This window comes from Primulina tabacum, chromosome 15 (assembly GCF_025594145.1).
Source record: "Primulina tabacum isolate GXHZ01 chromosome 15, ASM2559414v2, whole genome shotgun sequence".
NCBI lineage: Eukaryota > Viridiplantae > Streptophyta > Magnoliopsida > Lamiales > Gesneriaceae > Primulina > Primulina tabacum.
In genome coordinates, this window is record NC_134564.1 from 34,243,036 (window position 1) to 34,264,906 (window position 21,871).

At 33.7% G+C, this 21,871-nt stretch overlaps 2 protein-coding genes across 3 annotated transcripts; one reads left to right on the forward strand and one right to left on the reverse strand.

The window, feature by feature from the left end:
• Positions 1-67: 67 nt before the first annotated feature.
• On the reverse strand, positions 68-11,279 carry LOC142526651 (serine/threonine-protein phosphatase 5-like). Of its 2 annotated transcripts, none has more exons than XM_075631174.1 (12): positions 10,949-11,279; positions 10,665-10,834; positions 10,464-10,557; positions 9,575-9,725; positions 4,774-4,879; positions 4,480-4,597; positions 3,730-3,877; positions 3,299-3,547; positions 1,754-1,879; positions 1,553-1,653; positions 657-731; positions 68-432 (listed from the first exon to the last, which is right to left on the reverse strand). In XM_075631174.1, the coding sequence occupies exons 2-12, from the start codon at positions 10,781-10,783 to the stop codon at positions 373-375; spliced, it is 1,347 nt and encodes a 448-aa protein (XP_075487289.1). In that variant the 5' UTR covers positions 10,784-10,834; positions 10,949-11,279; the 3' UTR covers positions 68-372. The 2 variants fall into 2 exon arrangements, with proteins under 2 accessions (XP_075487289.1, XP_075487288.1); XM_075631173.1 differs by having other exon boundaries at positions 10,486-10,557; positions 10,949-11,278.
• A 3,041-nt stretch (positions 11,280-14,320) lies between these two features.
• LOC142526458 (uncharacterized) lies at positions 14,321-19,902 on the forward strand. Its single transcript, XM_075630871.1, has 3 exons — positions 14,321-14,722; positions 14,826-15,378; positions 17,094-19,902. The coding sequence occupies exons 2-3, from the start codon at positions 14,842-14,844 to the stop codon at positions 19,161-19,163; spliced, it is 2,607 nt and encodes an 868-aa protein (XP_075486986.1). The 5' UTR covers positions 14,321-14,722; positions 14,826-14,841; the 3' UTR covers positions 19,164-19,902.
• Positions 19,903-21,871: the final 1,969 nt, after the last annotated feature.

Genomic DNA, 21,871 nt, shown 5'->3' on the forward strand with positions numbered 1-21,871 from the left:
GTGAACTGTGAAAGAAAAAATGATATAGACTTGAATTTTTTTGAAAAATATAACCCAAGCTTAATCCTTAATACGCAACACAAAAGGAAAAATTTATCATTGATATCCAACGCAAATTCAAATCACAATGAGCATAATTAAAAAAACATGAATATAAATGATGGCAACCGCTGTGCGTTGCCTTCCTGCTTACCCTATAACTTTCAAATCCACATTGTGGCAAGTCAGAAAAGAGTCGTCTGTATAGGAACATACACATATCTTCCTTGACGTAAACGAATTCTTTCAGCCTTTCTGCTGCTATTTTTCACTTGTTAGGTAACAAGCGCGCGAGATAGGATATATAAAGCAGCGCAAGTTAGGGATCATGGTTTATGAGAACATTCGCAGAAAATTGTTTGCATATGCCATTGGCTTGACGTCTGGGTGAAGCTGCAAATTGATCAAAAGATTTCACTGTCAAAATTTGTGCTCTAACCATAATAGTGTAAATTCATGCTAAAATGGAACAGGGTGGTTATTTTCACAGGCTTGGATTCAAACAGCCATCCAGGTTAAATTTAGAAGGAGCACCAAAAAAAGGGTGGTGGTAACAATTTTCATTTTTAAATTGTCGTATGTGGTTAGGGGCATTGTGCAGGAGGGAAGCTACTAACCACAGCTGAAAAGGAGACGATATTTGGTTTCAGATCAGGAACTTCAAAACGAATAAAGGCACCCTTGTTTCCCATCTGCAACAAGAAGATAAAATATTAATCTTTGAGCAAAGTTGCAGTTTTAAAACAAACGAGCACCAGATGAACCTAAAAATACAGATCGAGTTAAGAACACAAAGTCATCCACTTGACATTTTACAAAAAGTGCATGTTAAACCTCGTTTGATGCCCATAAATGAGTTTTTACCATATTCAAAAGGTCCTGAAAACATACGCCAAACAATTCCAAAAGCATGACAAAAAGCTTGTAATCTGTTGATCAGCTTAATGTCAATGGACAAAGCCTGTCAGTGTGTGATCAGTTCCTCTACCAAGTTCCTAAATCAAGGAAGTTTTCGACAGGGATTCAACAAGGTCAATGAAGAAGCGAAGAATATTCAAAACGAGCAGTAGACCCTACAGGAAACATAAGAGAATACATCTGTCGAGAAAACTTCCGAATGGCAATCAAGATTTTAGACTTAGATCACTTTAAATTTAGCACCTCTTCAATTTGTCTGCTAAATATGGGTGGGAGTTTTGATGGGATGCAATGGAACAGTTTGTTCCTCAAATCAACTAATTCGTAGGAAATCTCTCGTACTTAAAGTAAACCACCAGGAATCCAAGGCATGGTGAAGTTTAACCGGCCAATCTTCAAGGACTGCTCAGCATTTCACCATCTAAAGTGACTAAACAGCATTTTGTGGCAGGCTTATGAAGGCTCAAGACAGGATTTGTCTATCAGATAAAGACGGAAACAAACTATCCAAACATTCAAAAGCAAGATATAATTATACAAGCCAGTTTGGCGTCCGCGTACATGCTTGCAAGATGAATTGAGACAACAAGATAACCTGATCACAGTAATTTGGAGCAGAGAACACAGTGATAAGTTTTCCATCATGCTCGATCTCATAACCTTCATCCTTAACTTCATGTGACCGCACTATTAAATCTGTAAATCATTAACAAATTGAGCTGAAGATGTTTTGTTTGTGAAAATATAAAGTGCACAGCCAATGCGGTGAATTTGAATAAAATTCATAGAAAACAACCTAGATTGTTGTCCTGCAAAAATCTTTTTGTTACATCAGGACCAAATGAAAGACCAACGCCACGCTTGCTGGGTCCCCTCCCAAGTTGAGGTTGTGGATCACTCCATAACAATTCACACATCAACCCTGAATAACATAGAAAAGAAACGAATGACTTCTGCCATAACACCCTAGATAATGCACAGTTCAACATGCTGCAGTGATTGCTAATTGTCTAAAAAATTTATCTTATGAAAACTGCAGAAGCAGTCATCTTTAAGAAGAATAACAAGATATACCTTCAAGTGAGCAAAAAAGCACAAGAGCTAGAATGTTAGAAGCAACCATATATATCGCTTACAGTATCATAAAAGAAAATAAATTCTTATCCGAAATTTAGATGGCAAAGCAGCACCCTGTTTATCGATTACTAAACCATAAAAGGAAACCAATTCTTATCCAAAATTTAGATGGCAAAGCAGCGACATTGAAATAGTTCCTTCAGATGTCATCAACACTGCAACTTTACACAAGTGGGGAATTGGATGCAGTGTTGCTGCAACTTCATAACATAGGATATATTTATCAAGAAAGGAACAGCGGGTACAACCAGGCTTCAACAACCACAGCACAATGTAAAAAAGGAAAAAAAAAATTAGGATGTATAACAAATTATTATACTGAAAATTATGTGTTAAAAAATATCAGCTTTCATAGAAGGGCCAGAACTGGCCGTGAATGATACGACCTTTCTACAGCATTTAATCGGGTTACCAGATAAAGCCAAACATTGAAATTCAAAAAATATATTTTTGGATTTCACCTAAAAATGAATGTTTAAAAAAACCATCCATGACCAGATAAACCCAAATTTTAAAATTCGGGAACTATATTTTCGGGTTCTCTTAAAATGAAACTTCAACAACATATGACATCTCTAAATAGAGATTTCATAAAGCAAACAGGAGTTACAATACCTCAAACTGAGTAAAGAACGTTCATAGATCGTTCACAAATGAACAGAACTATTCAATCGGTACAATCTCCTCACTCACTTCAGTAAATACCTCTTATCCACTCCCAGTCCTGATTTCGGTCCCTTATTATTGACTTAAGTGTCTAATATCCTAGGATCCTACTTGAAGTCTTCCTAAAGAAAAGAGCGAGGAATGGAGAACAATCATCAAGAATTTTGAGAGTATTGACTCAGAACAATAAGCCACAGTCAAAAGATATTTCATGAAACACGAGCATATAAAGAACACCTCCAAACCCGTTAACAGTTAAAGTGGTAAATCCATGTTAAGGTACCCATTAATACTAGAGTTCATATAAGTAAGCTTCAGTTAAAAGAGGTCAATTTTTTCAAGAGTGTCAATGAGAGCAACGTTGGGTAAACATAACGGAAATGGGTAAAAAAAAAAATTAACATCTTCGAAGTATTTTTCTTTAAATTTTTTACGGGAGAAAAAACTTTATAAGGCTACATGCTACAAGCCTACGACAACCAGAAGAGTCAAATGAATGACAATAAGAAATAATTATACCACCGCATTTTTTGCTTACCTTCCTCAGGAGGCTCACAAAATCGATCAATTGCTCTGATTTCAGAGAGCTTAACACCATCGACGCTGAAAAGTCCTCCGTGGACCACAAAAATTTTCTTATTTATGACATGAGCCAGAGGTAAACAACAAAACACTTCAGCAAATAGTTCCACAAATTTATCACTCAATTTTGACTTGACCTCGCCCTCAAAACCATATATTTTGTTCATGCTCTTGCTTTCATGGTTCCCTCGAGAAAGGTACATAGCTGAAACCATTGCGAAAAAAATACTATTAGATCCAATCCTATGTGCTGAAATTTTTTGAGAATAGATCAATTTTAAGAAAATAAATAAATAATACTCCGGTTGTTTCAGTCTGTTTATACCCCTAACAACGACTGAGGTATAGTGCAACAAAATCCAAAATTCAAGAACAAAGGGAGGATACCTGATGGCGACATGCATTTGAAGGCAAATAGTGTGAGTATCACTTCAACAGAGAATGAACCCCTATCTACAAAGTCTCCATTGAACAGATACGGATTATCCTCTGATGGAAGCCCATTGAGCTCAAATACATTCATCAAATCGTAAAACTGCAATCACCGAATATGAGCCACCAATACATATATAAACATACACATATAGAACATGTTTTTAAAAGAAAAATACCAATTATGTAGTTGCAGCATGTCAAACTAAAAGAGATATGTCAACTGAAATCCAAACCACATAGCAACCAACACAAACAATAATTGATACAAAACAAGAGAAAAACTTAAACCGATTTCAAAGCATTTTCAAAGTTGAGCCCATCATTTGAAGGCTAGATGCATGAGCCAAAAGCATACTATGCATAATAGATTTTCACATGCAAAACACACTTTTGGTAATACACCTTCCAAACACTAAAGAGAATTGGAAAGTTATCTCAATAAATCCACTATACCCAGCAATGTGCTACAAGCTTCTTAACATACTTAAGCATACAAATCGTTTTGACCAGAATATACCAAGAGAGGTTGATACCACAAAATTAAAGAGTGCATGTCCTCAGGAAATAAAGTTTACATGTACCAAGGAAACAATTGTCGAACAAGCATTTAAAAATTATTATGTCAAGTGACGCTCACGAAATAAGGTAAAGCTAACAATAACAAGAATGTTCCAAGAAAATTAATGACGGAAGAGGAATCACCTGGCCATGTACATCACCACACACCGTGAAATGTTTCCCATCAGGAACATTGATATCAACAAGAGATGGCAATGCCCGAAGCATTTCTCTTAACTGCAGCACAATCTGGTAGGCATATCTATAATGTAATGAAAAGTAACCATCATATCTAAATACTAACATCTTCCATAAAATATTATTTTACAAAACTAGACATAGAAGACTTGGACCTTCCAAAATATAGAGTTTTTTAAAATTTGACACAAGACTCACAGCATATAACAGTCAAAGTAGTATGTATGTACCATTGTATACCTTTTGTGTAAGCACTTCTGGTTCTTGAAATCGTTCATCATTTTCTTCACAAAGTCCAAAGTCACAACATCTCCTATTCTAGCGCCAGTATATTGAGGCTCCACGTCTAAGAACAGAAAAGACAATCATTGTTAATTTTCCAGTTTTATGAATCGTAAAAGGAATACAGAGCATGAAGCAGAAAATATTCATAAGACGTTCTAGCAAGTTGGCGTTCTTTAAGAATAATTGCATACAGATAACGTCAAGAAATAAACGGCAATATTAAGCCTGTTGGTAAGCACCTTAAACCCAGATCATAAATGCTATGGATTCAAGTCACTTGAAGGGATTTAGGGAAAGCAAAAAAAAAAGATAACATAAAAATTTCCAACATAATACCAGGTAAAAGTCATATCAGATTAATTATCAAACAACATTAATTCGAAAGGGAGGAAATGTGTTTTAAAAAATAGATAGGTTGGTATTTAAATAACTTAAGGTTATTTAATCAATTCAAATTATCCAATTTGAGCCCCACCCTTTCAAGAACAAAATTATCAGAGACTAAGTATCATAAATATACCAAAGACTATCAAGATTCAGACAATTAAATTTCAGCCCAAAAAACTCTCATACGTGGTAGAGTGGTACCATGATCATGAATTTAAATGGGCATTTAGAAGGAGATCGGTTTCAATGATGTTATTTCAATTCTAGAACCATGAACTGGACAATTGAATTTAGTTTCTTGCAGGATGAGATGGCAGAGCTAGTCAAAATTGGTTGTGTGTCGTGAACGTGTTTTTTCATCAAACGTGACATGACTATTCTTTTTGTTGTTCTCAAAAGTCTCATACAGAAACCAACACCCAGGTATGATTGAGTACATTTTTATCAATGCTTTTCTTCAGAGAGTGAGATATAAACAAATCATGTGGATATTCCACAAGGTTCTTGGTCCAATCGTCTAATCTAGGAACAAATTTTTTTTCCCAGCTATTTTCTTTGGTTTCCAGAATCTAACCTTCTTATTTAATTTCAAAATAGTTCCAAATTCAACTTCAAACTACTTCATTAAGATTCAAAACCATCAACAATTCCGAATTTTATGCTGACCAGGGTCATCAGATAACTTTGCTCGCCGCCACCCAACATCGCTCAGATATCCAATATAACCCAGGTATCAGCGATTCCACGCCAATTTTTTAGGACTCGTGTTAGGTTCCAGTAAGGATACTATTTTAGATTATGTCTGGTTTGATATACCACACAACCCGCCCAATTCACCACATGATGCAGAAGCTTCGCAAAGCAGTCCCGAGATTAGAGAGGAACCACAAAGTCGTCCGATAAGAATAAATTTTTTAACTTGGCAAGAAAATAAGAGAAAAAATAAACAGCATCAGTCATCAGATAACACATTCTATACCTAAGAAAGTTCAACAAATCAATTTTCAAACATTTCCTTCTGAAACTTAGAACTTTACAGCTGATAAACTGGTGAAATTTTGAAACCTTACTTGAGAGCACTCAATTACTCGTGGTTTGCCCAACTATTTGATAGCAATTCTCTACTACTAATCGCTCAGCAAAGTTAGACCAGCACCATTGAAACAACAGATCCCTAATCTCCGATTACTAAAAGTTCCTTAGGTCAACAAACACAATTATATTAGGTAGCAACATCAAAGAGATGATAAGATCTAGCTGTGTTATAACTATTTTTTGAATACAGATTCACCTAGAACTTATATTTTATCCACAATTAAAAGGTCAAGTTTTTCAACTAAGAAGATCATAAGTTTTTTTTATATCTCCTCATTAAGTAATTTTATCGTGAAAGTTCTACCTAAGTCAAATGTTTGACCCTTGGTAAAGACACCTTTGTTGCGGCTACCATGCCAAAATGTTACCCAGAACACCAATATCATAACCATGGCTCTCGCTGCCACTGCTATGGCTGCTTTATCCCCAGTATATACTGCCACTACAGCAACTGCTGCTGCTACAGCAGTAGCTTTCAGGAAAACAAAAGATGAGCCTGGCCTATCCCCTATAATGATAAAATACTAATATGCTAGTAAGTGTACGAGTTACCGACATCCATAGTTACATACTCATTAACAAGACTAAGTATAAGGGTTTCCTGAACTAATTGTATGACACTTGATCACCAAACTATTACAATTTGGTTTTGAAAAAAAACAAACTTCTATTATGGTTTGATACATTTGTTATTTTCTTTATATAATGAAATATCCTTAATGTTTAGTGATTACCCCTTTATTTTATCAAAATTACAATAAATCAAGAAAATTTTAAATTTCCTAACTTTTTTCCCGTGCCTTTGTCAGCATCCATGATAATAGTCAATATTCCATTACACTTAGGCATAGTTTGGTACACTTGATAACTAAATGATTAATAAGTTATCATACTTCATCCTATGTTTGATTCATTTTTTAACCGCCCATAAAAATTGGATGGGCCCGTGATAATGCTGGTCCATTATGGAGTAGACATCCCTCTAATGTGTAAGGATATCTCCATGATAAATAATAAATTCTGTGAAGTGACATTATTGCCCCCATTTCTCAAGCATTGGGATTTAAATTAGTTTTAGATATTCTTTCGAAAAAAATTGCTATTGATATTGTGTCAGGGCATACATAATTTATTAAATTTTAAAAATATATTTGTGTTATTAAAATTTAAAACTAAATAGTTAATATTAAAATTAATCTATACTATTTATTAAACTTGAGATATTTCGAAATTTCGCCAATAATTTATTTTAAAATATCCATAATCAAATTATAAACTCATGAAAAAATATTAAAACGTAAAACATAAATAAAATAAATATATAAAAAGTGAAAAACGAACTAGCATATTGCACACAACAAATTTAAATTTTAAAATATATAAGATTATTTGATAAATACTTTATTTATAATTGTTTTATGACAATGAAACACATATACACACACACGCATATATATCGTAATTTAAGAATTGAGATATGCAAGTGCATGATCTCGATAAAAATGAAAAATAAAGTTTTTATGATAAGGTTAATTTTGTCATTACAATCCAATATATAAATTTAATCACTCTTGTTAAAATCATATCAAACATTCAATATATTATCTTACCATCATACTTATCTTTGATTTATCCTTATATTATATATCTCATACTTATCATATCCTGTGTACAAAACTATGCTTTAATCAATTAACAAAAATGTTCGCTAAATGTTAAACTAAAAATTTTCAAAAGAAAGTTATGTGGTGCAATAAACAAAAAAATAATTTGTTAAGAATTACCTACATACATTTTCAATTCTCACTTTAGTCCATGATTAAAACCCAACTTTTTAGATAAATGATAATTCTTAGAAAGGAGAAAAAAATGTGAAATATAATATGCTTAATAATTGAAGGTTCAACTACCACAAAATAATTAAAGTTGAGTTATATATATCAGAGGAAGTCATGAAAACTCGAGAGTATCTTGGTCATTTGTACAAGGTTTTTTATTAAATGGGCGAAAAGGGGTTGCTAAATTTTTAGAAATTGTAGGGTAAACTAGATGTAGAATGCAACTGATTAAATAGATGTGTATAAATTACCGAGTTTCATGTGTCCAAACACCAAGCACTGTCCTAGAGTCAATAATCCTAGGTTATTATGCTTAGTCGGTCCATTTGTAACCACGTAATTTCATGTTTGATTTCAATAAATTAAGAAACAAAAAGTTGCTAACACGTGGAAGATTAGGAGATCCAATACCTAGAAACACCAAATACCATTTAACTTATAGAGACCCTACACATTGCCATCAAGTACAAAGAAATTCACGGATAACTAGCTTCTAAGGAGCAGAAAAACTTCTCAAAAGGCATATCTCAAAATATATATTGCTTAATCGATAAATCTGATATTTTGAAGCGGAAATTGAAATGTTTCCATTGCTAATATCCCTCGAATAGAGAGGGATAAAAGACTAGGAATTAAAAGTCTAAACATTAAAGTTGAGTTTTGATGGGATTCAGAAACAAGCTTTCTCATCTCTGAAGCCCATCTAGATTACTTTTTCTCAATTCACCGATCGATTTGCAAGTTTAAAATATTCTCTACTTTCATTACACATTGCAACAGTTTCTAAGCAAACTCCGATAAACCATTCTCATTGTAACGATCATGAGTCGTAGGCAGACCCAACATGAGTCTCAACTCATACCCATTCACTACTACTGGTCATGGGCCGTAAGTTGGTCCAGCATTAGTAATAACCCATGTTTAACGACCACTGGGCCGTACGCTGGCCCATCATGAGCTTCAACATACCCATGCACCACTATTAGTCATAGTCCGTATATTGGTCCAGCGTGAACCGCAGCCCATGCCCATTCACCGTCACTCATATAATTTCTCACTCTGGAAAGTGGTTTCTTTCACCTCTTCCAACACTCGAACCCAATACCTTCAGGCTTAAGTACCTAAATTCCTAGACCGTGTTGGTGACCTGGTACATGGGTGTGGACTGAGGCTCATGTTGGGTCAACCTACGGCCCATGGTCGTTACACTCATAATGCCAATATAAGAAAATACATCCAAACACCACAACACCACCTAAAACTTTATTCTCAAAAATTCCAGTTATTTAACCGTACTAAGAGGAGAGTCAAACAATTAACAAAGTTCGGGGACAAAAGTGTTGGTGGTAGACCAGATAAGACCGGAAGATTTTAAATTCACACAAAGAAAGAAGGGAGGGAGAATTTCAGTTGGCAGTGATAACATTATTGCATACCTATAGTGTGATAATCAATAGAATCAGCTAGAGAATGTCTTTCAGATTCAGGTACAGAAATTGCATCTTCAAATTTTAGCTTCATAACTGCTTTCTCACATTCCTTCAATTTCTTGGTAGCATCAGGGTCGTTTGGAGAAATCCTTTTGACCTATATAATATGAAGTAAAGTTTCAACAAGCAGATCATAACAATTATATTACTACTCTGATTATATGCACAAATTGAAGGAATAAAAAGTAATATATATATATAATTTTTTTTTTCCAAATACATATGCGAAGCAGATAGCAGTATCACAACTTAAGCAGCATTCCTCTTTGCAGATTGCCAACTCATACCTGACATGTTTAACTCCTAAAGTCGAATGATGGAGCTATTAGCTCCATACAGTTATCATGTTTTACACGTCAATGTCTATGCTGCTTGTATAAAGCAACAGGATACATTATCTCTACTAACGTTGAGAGCCTCATCAGCGTATTCTAAGATGCTACATCTCTCAGATTGTGTTTGTATTGACAAAATACATGCTACATTTATCTTATCCATTTCCACGGAACCTTCCTCTGTCCTTATGCCACAAAAAACCTAACACTTGTTATAACGAGAATCACATGTCCGTTATATACAGGTTCAATCACATATTAATATATTATGTATAGTTTCCATCAATGGTGTCCAATGTTTAGGTAATTCAAGTGCAAGCATGCAACCCTGGTCATCTAAATAGCTCTTTCCTCTGATTTGCAATCTAAAAAAAGGTTTAAAAAACACAGAACACCTCAACAGAAGCACATGCTTTTAATCATTCGCAAAACAACCTGGCAGACGAAACATTTTTGACTAAACCTAATCAAGGTAACTTCAGGAAGTGCGAACAAATTACAAACGCAACAAACAGTCCGCACTTGTTGAAAATCCTTAAGAGCTTCTTTAAACTTTCCCATGGCCAAATATGCTGCACCCCGTCTGTAATACCCCTGTATTTAAAAAAAATAAATAAAATAAAGCTACACTAACAAATATATTTGAAAATAATACATGTACCGGTTTCAAAGAAGAAAACCAAAAGAACCCAAAAACTTACCTTGGAATATCTGGAGTCGACTTCAATAGCTGTTGTAGCGTCCTGTATGGCACTTCCATATTCTTCCAATTTGGTGTGCGCAAACGCACGGTTAGCCCAGTATACCGCATTATCGCCATCCACTTCTATTGCTTGAGTATATAAATCAATAGCCTGAGAATACTTGCGGGCTGGAAAATAAAAACAAAGTAAAACAGCTGACACCGAAAATCAACTGTAATAATAAAACTGGCACCAAGACATTATTAGATTCTATAATATGGGTAGATGATTGGCCAGATTACCTTTGAACGCTTCATTGGCCAGGGCTTTGAGTTCTTCAGCTCGCGAATCGTTGCTGGAATCTTCTGTCGCCATGCTAGGGGGCATAGTACACGAGGTAATACACTGCAATTGTCGGATTTTTTATAAAAAAAAAAAATGGGGTTTTTAATGGAATTTATTGCGGCAAGAATTGTTGGGTCTCTGCGTGTAAAAGAAGAAATGAGGAAAGCCTTGATTAATCCCGCGACAAGAATAATGCGAACCCTAGTTAGTACCAAGTCCCCCAATTGAACCGTCCACGATATCTGTCTATGAGGATCGGTATCTGCTTCAAATTCAATTGGTCTTTTCTAAAAAAAAAAGTGTTAGATAATGAGAGATGATGTTGTATAAGTGAGGAGTTGGATTGATATAGTGGAAAATCACATAAAATATTGATTAGTTTTCTTATGAAACGGTGATATGAGTTATTACGATTCAAATTTAAGGTCAAATGTAATATTTATTGCATAAAAAATAATATATTTTAATAAATCTAATTAGATAAAAGATATGTTTAACAAAATTATTTTGTTAAACTGTCTCGTTGGAGTTTTTGTGCAAAATAACACTTTTTATGAGTCAAGTTAGATAAGAGACGTGTATTACAAAATTAATATGTGAGATGATTTTATATAAATTTTTGTGTCGATTATAATAATAAAGATAATATTTTACTTTCAAACTATTGAGATCAATCCGATTACTTCATAATTAAAAATAAACATCAAAGTTTTATTTTTTATCTAAATATGGTGAGGAAATGTTTTTATTTCAAATTAACTGAATTTCTATCTGGTTACGATTAGGGATGATAACGAGACGAGTTTGACTAAACTTGAGACCCGTCCGTCTCAAATTAAACCTATTACCTATATTGCCCCGTCTCGTGAACCTGACGGTCCAATTAGAATGACTTGAGAATTATAACATTTTTATTTTGTATCCTATATATAAAAGTCGAGATAATATGACTTCGTGACATTAATTAATCGAGATATCTTGAGTCCTGATAGGTCTACAATTAATGAAGAAGTCAGTATTCCAAATTTTTCTCGTTTATACGAAAAATGTTTATGCCTATATATTTCCAACCAATTGATGGGAGCTCAGCCAGATTACTCATTTCTGTAGATTAGTGATCAATGAAATTATGGGCTAAAATAGAAATCACTGGGCCATATTATACACAGTCTTCTTTTTTTGTTTTATTACCAACTGATCTGTTTTTGGTCAAACAGAAGATCAATGCTAATGAATTTTTTTTTTTTTAAGGTTTTTGTTGTCCGGCAACATGTTAACCAGGTCTAATAGCTTCTTAACTAACATGTTAAGCGAAAAATGTCGAGAGAAGAGCGGATGGTTTATAACTCATCTAGAACAAAAATCTCAATTTTGAGAGATACGATTTGTAACAAATGTATCTCTCAACTCGAAAAGTACAAAAAAAAAATGTTGAGAGGGGCTATATATCGACGGAGAAAGTGACAGACTTAAATATCACACGCTATCTTTGAAAAAAAAAATGCATTGCTCTAACTTGTAACTTACTAAAAAAAAATTACAATATAAATAAACATATACATGATCAAAATTGTAGTTTTAAATTAAATAATCTGCACAAAATTTTTTTATGTAAAAGAAATTGACATTTGGCACAGTGCATGATGTTGCGGTTGGTTATGATTGCATGTGGTGTTTGTGTTTGTGTTGTGTTTGTGTTTGTGTTTGTGTTTGGTATCAATCATTAAATTTGGAGAAACTAAAAAAGAACAGAGCTTGCTAGCTAGCTAGGCACAATTAAGTGAAATCACAGAATGATGTGTGGAGAGAAGAGGTGAGGTTGTAGGCGTATTGATTTCGATAATAGGAAAAGGGATTCATGGGGACAGCGGTACTCTCGACTTGTGTTCCCACTTTCTCCCACATGCAACATGGCATGGGCCGGAAATATCCTTGTATTATCTCTCCCTTTTAATTCATTTCTCCAAGATTTTTTTTACAAGTAAATAAATTTAAAGTCGATACGTGAGATCGTTTATAAGAGCTTTTGTTATGAGTTGGAAAAGATCGAAAATTTATGTGAAAAAATTGACATGTGAAATCGTTTTATAAGAGTTTTTACGTGATACATGTGATATATTTAAATATCTATCAGATATGCTATTCAAACGACATAATGATGCAAATTAAAGCCTTCCATATCTTTTTCATTCATGAATCGTAAATTAATAAAAGCAATGATAAATAAGTAGGGCTGCCATTTAAATTATTACCACGAATCAATAAAAAAAACCTAACACCAATATCAAGAATATTATTGCACCACATGTACATCAAATATTACACTTAGCTAGGTTGAGTATGGGAAATGGTTCAAAGAATTCGCAAAAAAAAAATAGAATCCACGACTCAAACCGTTTGGATATATTTGGATACCTTTTAATTCGTTAGATTCCAAATACTTTCCTGACATGTTATGCTTATATATATTAAAATAAACGTAATTACAAGTTTCTTTGTTTAAATCCAAATTAAAATTTGTGTCGAGTTTAATTTCAGGTCATAAAATTTAATTTGTATTAAGGAATTTCAGCTCATTATCTTGCAAATGCGTGTACATTCGTGACTTTGTTGAATTTTTTTTACTATATCATCAAGGAAGGGCACATTAAAATAACCATTTTAGACTATTAATGCATGTAGTTCTATATGTTTTGTAAAACAATATATATACGTCCACATTAATTACCTAATTTGCATGTTTATAATTTTTATATTTTTAAGAAATATAAGTATAAAATACACAATATTTGACAAATATATCTCTTGGTATATTATCAATTTTATATTTAATAGGGAAATATTTTTAGCCCATTAATTTGTCTAATTTTTTGTCTTTAAATTTTGACTAATTTGGTCAAAATGTATGTGACATCAGAAAAAATCATTAATTTTAGATGACATGTCAGCATTTTTTAATGTTACGTCAAGATTTTTAGTTATCACGTCAGTTTTGGAATAAAAACAAAAAATTATTAAATGAAAATCAAAATTTGAAAATGCAATGGAGCAAAATAAAAAAATTAAATAAGTCAGTGGAGTGCAAAATATTTTCATTATTTAATAAAAAAATAAATATTAAATATATATAGTATAATATAAATATTTTTGAAATTAAAACTGGAGATAGTAAAAAATGATGGGTAAAGAAAAAGGATAGTAAATATACTACTAGCAACAAGTTACATCAATAGTTTTTGTACGCAGGTTACGGTTTGGGGTTCTCATACGTCGCTTTCAGTCATAAATAGGGAGCTGAAAAATGGATTGACACCACCACGCCTTCACCCCCACTGCTTCTTTTCAAGCGGGAATACGCATAAATAATTCCCCATCTTACATGCCATTCCGTCTCCCAAGTTATTACTATTCTCTCTCTCTCTCTCTCTCTCACATTCATGAGGAATATTAGCTAGCGAGCTCGCTTCTCTTTTGTGATTCGTATCTCTCTTTCAGTAATTTCTACTTGTAAAATTCATGGGTTTATCTGGAAGTTTGTAATCGTGTTTGTGCGGCAGTGTTTTTTATTTTATTTTTTATTTCTTTGGTTTTTTAAAGTCTTATTTTGGTTTCATTACAAGCTGTAGCTTCAGTGTCGTTACATTTGCGTTCTTGCGTGGTTTTTTGTTCCTTTCTCATTCCAGGTGAAGGAAGCTTTGGACGCCAAGATGCAGGAGGGTTTTTCTAATCCGGTGAGTAGCAAAAAAATGTCATCTTTATGAGTTTTTTTTGTGATACGACGTGGGTTTTTTCGATAAGCGTTTTTTTGTGTGGTGGGTAATTGTTTGTTTGCAGAGAATATGCAAAGAGGATGAGAAGTGTTAACATGGTGAAAAGCTGGCCCTTTGATGACTTTGCCACGGAACAAACTGTAGATTCATTCCTTCCTCCGATCATGGTCAAGAAATTCTCCTGGTGGCTAGATGAGCTCGAGTATTCGCGTTCAGTAATGGCTGTTAACGTCGGAAACTCAAAAAAGAAGAAGAAAAGGGTTGAAGGAAAAGGAGAAACCTCTTTGAGAGGCGTAGAGGACGTGGAGGAATCTGATATGGATGTTGAAGAAGGTCTCGGAGTAGCAAAGGCTCCCAAGAAGAGGTCAATTGTAGATATTTTTGCCGCGTCCCCCCTCTCCGTGGAGAGGATGATTAATCTTGGCGAGGAGGAAGATAACTACGATCCAGAATTAGATGGGTTTTCCGTTAATTCCAAGTGGTGGGGCCTCCAAGGGAAAAGGAATGAAAAGAGTAAAGAAAAGAAGATAAATAAGGAGACTACGATGAGCAAACTGAAGAACTCGAAGAAATCAAGGGACAACTTCAAGAACAAGAAGAGGAGAGGGGATAACAAGGTTAGTGGTTTTTGTTTCCCTGTATGTTTCTTAATACATGCTCCTATTTCAGGTTTAATTTAATGTTTATTGCCATCATCAAATATCGAGGAAATCTCGAGGAACTGTTGATTAACTTTAACATAAAATACTGGGGGGGTATTTACGGTCTTTTGGATCCTAATCTAGTTGAATCACGAATGCTCATTTTTTGTACGATTTAATCAGAATACGGTACCACATTATTATTACTTGTATTATAAAATTGAATCATCGGTGAAAATACTGTCACATTCCTTTGAAGATGAAACCATTAGTTTTGCTATTGTACTCATTGCTATGAGATTATTAAGATATAAAAGATATGAAAGTTTAGAAACCCGGAACTTAAATGGGGTTCTCGTGTAACCAAGATTTGAGCAACCTAGGGAAGAGGGACGGTGCCCCATCTGTGGAGTACGGTTATTATAGATATGTTTTATGAGGTTGAAAGTGTTCTAAATCAATTATGCTGTTTTGTCTACTGTATGCTTATATGTTTCTCTTGAACAATCATTGTCTTGATATTTAGTGTATCTCGTCGGTCTATTTTATTCATCCGACTGTTTTAATGATTACAAGTTGAAACAACTCATATTTCAGCGCAATAGTTATGCCACAGATTTATCCTCAGGCTAAACTCAACTACACCAATGTGTAGACATGAACAACTTTCAACATGCTCAGCTGTTTGCTTTCTTTGTTGCGGAAATAGATGGAATACTCAATGGCAGGCTTCTTTGTTACAGTATATTTAATCTAATATTGGAGGACTACTAGCTAGCATGGAGAAATAGGGTTTTTGAAGGTGAAAATGGCTTTTAACTAGGTGGAATTTTGATAGTCACGCATGCTCTTGAAGGATTAAGTAATGGATTTAGAGGCGTGGATTTCAAATTACCTAGTGGAGGACTCTAAATGTTTTTCTGTGACGGAAAAGTAGCATAAAATTGTAGATAAAGGATTTGAAATCCATAAATTTAAGACTCGTTCAAACAACTAGAATGTATTTATTATATGAATTTGAGAATCTATCATATTTCAAATCCTTCAATTCAAAATCTAAATGCAGCCTTATTGTCACCTATATCTGCCTAAAATGAAGCTATGAAAACTAGAACATTTACTATTCACCTGTTATATTCCCTTGAATATAATTAAAGGTTTTGTAATTGCAAAGAAGGAAACTATATCATTAATAACAATTTTCAGTGATAATTTTTGTTGGTGTAGCCTATTTCTTTTCAGTTGATCAGTTACATCAGATATCACTAGTTTTTAATTTTTTTGTTTCCCGGTGAAGCTTAATCAATATTTTGGCTTCCTTCTCAACTCATCTGCGCTTCGTACTTACCTTCCGTTCGTGCGTGTTGACGTCGTATCTAAAGTTAATTTAGAATTATTTGTCGACAAGCATAAAATGTACCAAAGCCAAAACAGCTTATGGACTACATGGCGTTAACATTTTTTTCTTTTTTGGAAAGATTTGCTATTATCCTCTCGAAAATCCTGCAAAACTTATTTTGTGTGAGAACTTGTAGGTTAATTTATGGCATTTTGTGTCGGTTATAATGTTTAAAGAGTTGTAATTAGAGATTTTCTATCTTACATAATCTTTTACTAGGAAATGTTCTATCATTTTGCCACTACCTGAAATAGATTCTCCTTCTGTTCTCAATATTTTCTGTCCTTGGCAGGAAAAACGTTTAAAGCTCAAATCGCTAACTCAAGATGTTGCTAACGTATATGGTATACGTGATCGTGTTTCGTCCCACAAGAGAAAATCAAGCCCACAAAATTTTGATGCAGAAAAGAAGATCATGGCTCATGAAGCTAATAAGTTGATGTCAGAGAACCAACACCAAATACTTCCCGTGCGTGGTATTTTAAAGAATCATGCAAAAGTAATTTCGGTGCAGAATTCAGCAAAAAGTATATTGCAGGAGTCTATTCAATTGAGTGGTCGTGGAAAACAAAAAGAAAACAAACACGTTACTTTCTCTGAAAAGGATGACATAATTAAACTGGCGAGAAAATCATTGCTTTCTGTAGAATGTTTGAAGGTGCCAATATTAAATGGTTCAGATATGGACGCTGTTGCTGCTTCTTTTTGTGAAGATGATGTTCAGGAGATAGAAAAAGATACAACTCTTGGGGAAACCAGTGACAATGAGGAACTATCTAACGAAATACCGCAGGAGATTAACACTGGATATTCATGGAAGGAGCCATCAACTTTCCATCGGTGTTCTATCAATACAACTGACTACTTAAAGCAGCACAAAATGGATGAATTTTTTAGCGGGTCTGTAACATCATATCAAGACACATTGCACGACTTAAAAAAGTTTGAAAGTGGCCTCAAAGATGCACCCCAAATCCCAATGCATGCCTATTCTCCTGGATTCTTTTGCATGCCTCTGGAGTGTTGTTGTCGCGCGCAAAATATCAAGATGGTGTGTGATCCGTCAAACTCTAATTGTGGGAGCCTGTTTGAAGATTTACGAAGTGCTGGTTCAAGATTCCATCCGATGTGTTTGAAGGATTATTTGGATGCATGTAAAAGGCCTTCTGTTCCTTGTATGTATAATGGGGGACGAATCAGCAATACACCTCTAGTTTCATCTCAAAGCAAAATGGATAATTTATTTCCCCATCCTTATCCGTATCAAACATTACCTAATCTTTCCCCAACGGAATATATGCATTCTTTATGTTCCTCAACAAATGGGAACCAACGAGGATATCTTTGTGAAAAAAGGAACATATATGGCCTAACTGAAAGTTCCTTGGGATTGCCTCTGACTTTACAAAGAGAGTTGATCAAATTGAATTCAAGTGCTGACTGGGACTTTTGCCAGATGAAATCAAGCATGACAGCAGATCCTTCCCCTAGTTTATCTACACGTAGCAATGTCATGTCAAAATCCTTGGGTAATCATTCAGACTGCAGAAACTGGGATTGTAGGACATCAGTGGATCAGTTGAACTTATGTCCTTTTGAGGACAATCTAAAAGCAAAACCTCTTGTTGTTCCGTCAAATTTAGATTTTTCTAAATTTCAAAGTAATGGGAAAGGAAATCGTGACTTAGGTTTGATTAAATTGCGGTCCTTTCAACCAGATAAGTCGATAAGCAACCAGAAAAACCAAATTCAGAAGTTTCCAGGAAATGAGAGGGTTCTTTCGACAGTCCGTTTGATGGGCAAAGAATTTATAGTCGGTGGAAGATTAGGAGAATTCAGAGACGCTTTGAATTGTTCATCAGAAATGAAATTCACTTCAGAAAATATGCACTCTCACCCTCAGTTTCATGGTCAAACTACAATGCACAAGAATAATTTTCCTGTCCAGACTTTATATTCTGCTGTCTCTCCAGATGCTTCTTTCACGGTGAACAGAAGTAAGCCTGTATTCCCAGAGGCCTTGACGAGTCAATATGAATCACATATTTTCAGCTTTGAGCTACCCACATCCACACCTGTTCTGCAGGAATCACACCCCATTTTGATATCTAGGGCCAATGAACTGGTAAATAATCAGAATTGGCTTCACACTCCTAAATCAGCCATCAGATTTCCCTTCGTGCACAGTGATATCGAAGGTGAAGTCCTATCTTCTCAAACTCGAAGCTGTTCTTTGAATCCTCACCCATTGTTTGTTGATGTTTTAGATGAGGGAAGATTGTTCAGATACCGTCACTCAAATTGTACTTTTGCTAATGACCGCCATTCACTTGCAATGCTTGGAACTACTCTATTGGATTGATTTTCGGCGTCTCCTAAACCTATAGCTTATGCCATCCCATGGCAAGACAGATCTCTGCTGGACAAAAAATATATCGCACCAAAATAAATTGGATAAAGGATCTAGTCAGAATTGACACTAGAGGACTTGATCACGGCAAGAAAGCCATGAAGGCAAATTTGGATGTGTCAAAATTTTCCTTCACTTCCTAGAAGATCCATAGTTTTGGATTTCCATAACGTTCTCAATGTCCCCTTAATCCCGTGAGTATTAGATTCGAAGACGGCAGTTCAAGATATTGATAAAGCTATTCAGCCAAAATATATCGAAAAAAAAAGTAGGCGGTGATGAATATGGGCTTGATAAGAATGAACAAGAATTTTCCTTCTGTGACATTGCAAGTTCATGTAATGCTAGGCTGACAGCTAAAACAATGCATATACTGAAGATTTGCCAACATGTGGATCAAAACAGCTGCAGGACCCCTTGCGGCAACAGCAGAATTCAGTTTTTTGGAGTGGAAATCTACAGTTTTAGTAGTAGATTTTTAGTACTGTTCTGATCATATTAGTCAACCTTGAACTGAACATATTTACTTCTTTAAATGCTTTTTTTTCTTTGCAAACCGAGGAATGCTCCCTCGTCATCATCTAGAAATAAGAATTTGTATGCCCATTTGGCTTGTGATGTCCATCAAAGCTGATATTTGTGGAACCATGTGCCTTGCGATTTGCTTCATGTGCAAGTATATTTGAAAGTACATTGCAGTTTGTCGAATAATCAAGAAGATGGACTCTCAAACATCAACAGCGGGATCATACTGCCATCATATACACTCAGGTTTTATAACAATTTGAAAGACATTCCGTCGGTGTCCAGACCATACTGCTGTCATATCAACTTGGATTGAAAATTTCAAGAACGAGCTATTGTAACTCAAGTTTTTAAAGAAATTTTTTATAAAGATTTTACTCATCCTCAAAACTCTAACCGATCCTAACAAAATGTGGCTAAATTCCTTGTGATTGCCCGGAGAAAACCCGTGTCCAATTTCTTCCTCCTTTCTTCTCTACTCCAAAACAAACAACTTTTTCCTTGGTTGAAATGTAGGATTAATTATGGACTGGCAATATATTGTAAGCATTTGCATTTGTACAGCCTATTTTTTGTAGTCTCATGTTTAAAAATTAAAAATAAAACAATTCCCATAAATCATAATTCATTACTATTTATTGGTTGTTTATTGTTGTATGCTATGAATTATGCAACTTTGAGATAAAAATTTTAACGACTCTAAAATTATATTAAATATTTAGCTGTGATTATTCAAATTACAATAATATTATCTTATGATGTATATGAATTTTGGAATTTGAATTTTTACCCTAAAAATCTATTGTTACATATTTTTGGAATAATAATCCATTGGTTGAAATATATAATGATTATTGATGTGCAATTATTTTTGGCTTGTTTTGTGATTTTTCTATTTATAATAATCGAAAATTGAATAAGTATGAAATTTGAAAAATAATTCTTTGTTATTAAATTTTGAGAATATTGAATTTTTCTAGTTAAGTAACTGAAATAATGGAGAAAATAAAACTGTCAAGTTATTTTTAAACCAAAAGAGCATATATCAAAAAATAGCGAGTAAACATCAATTACAGTCTATGAATGAATAAATATTGGTTTCAACCAAAATAACATATCGAAATGAATTAATTTGAAAATTTGGTTCGATGTTGAGGTGCAATAATTGTCCCTACTAAGTAGAACGATCGAACCATGACGCTTGGGCTGCTGTGCGATTTAAAATATTTGAGTTGCATCATTACCACCAACTATAGTTTTTGGTAAAACAGCAAACATTTGGTCCTACATTCGGTTAATTCGGAAGTTCGGTTTAATTTTTTTAAAATATAGGTTAGTTCGGTTCAATTTCTTTTTTTAATATAAAATTTCGGTTAACATAACAAATTAAACTTTTATAAATAAAATTAATATTAAGTTTTTAAATAAAGTTTATAAGGATATAAATGATACAATTTCTAATAATATTTATTAGACAATAGTACTATACTTAAAAATATTTTTTAATAAATAAAATTTAAATTTATTTAATCTAATTTTTATATTGTAATTTTTTATTTAAAACATAATTATTATAAAAAAAGTCTAAAAGTTTGGTTGATTGTGTTCCTGATCGAAATAATCGATTTTTTCGATTTGGTTTGTTAGGTTTTCGTAGTAAAGTTCGTTCGATTCGGTTTGTTAGAAAAAAAGTTCAGTTAATTCGATTTTAGAATATTCGGTTTGATTTTAACTGAATCCATTACTGTTTAATACAGGATGGAACCAGCCCCAAGTATTTAAGAATCCTGGACTAGTTACTTTGCACACGCATCGCGTGTATACAGTTTTTTTATCATTTGATAATGGACTAAAGTGAAATTTGAATAGTTATGAAAGGACTAAATTGATATTTGAATTGTTAAAATAAAAAAAAATTAAAAAAAGTGTTTGTTGAAATTAAAAAACAAAAAACAAAAGTGTAATATTAGTATCATATAAGGGTAAAGTTGGAAAAAAAAAGTTGATGTCCTTTGTAGATGGTTACTATTATGTCCTCAACTTTAATAAAATATAATATATAATATATAATAATATATATATATATATATATATATATATATATATATATATTGGACGGGCCCCTAAACCCACTA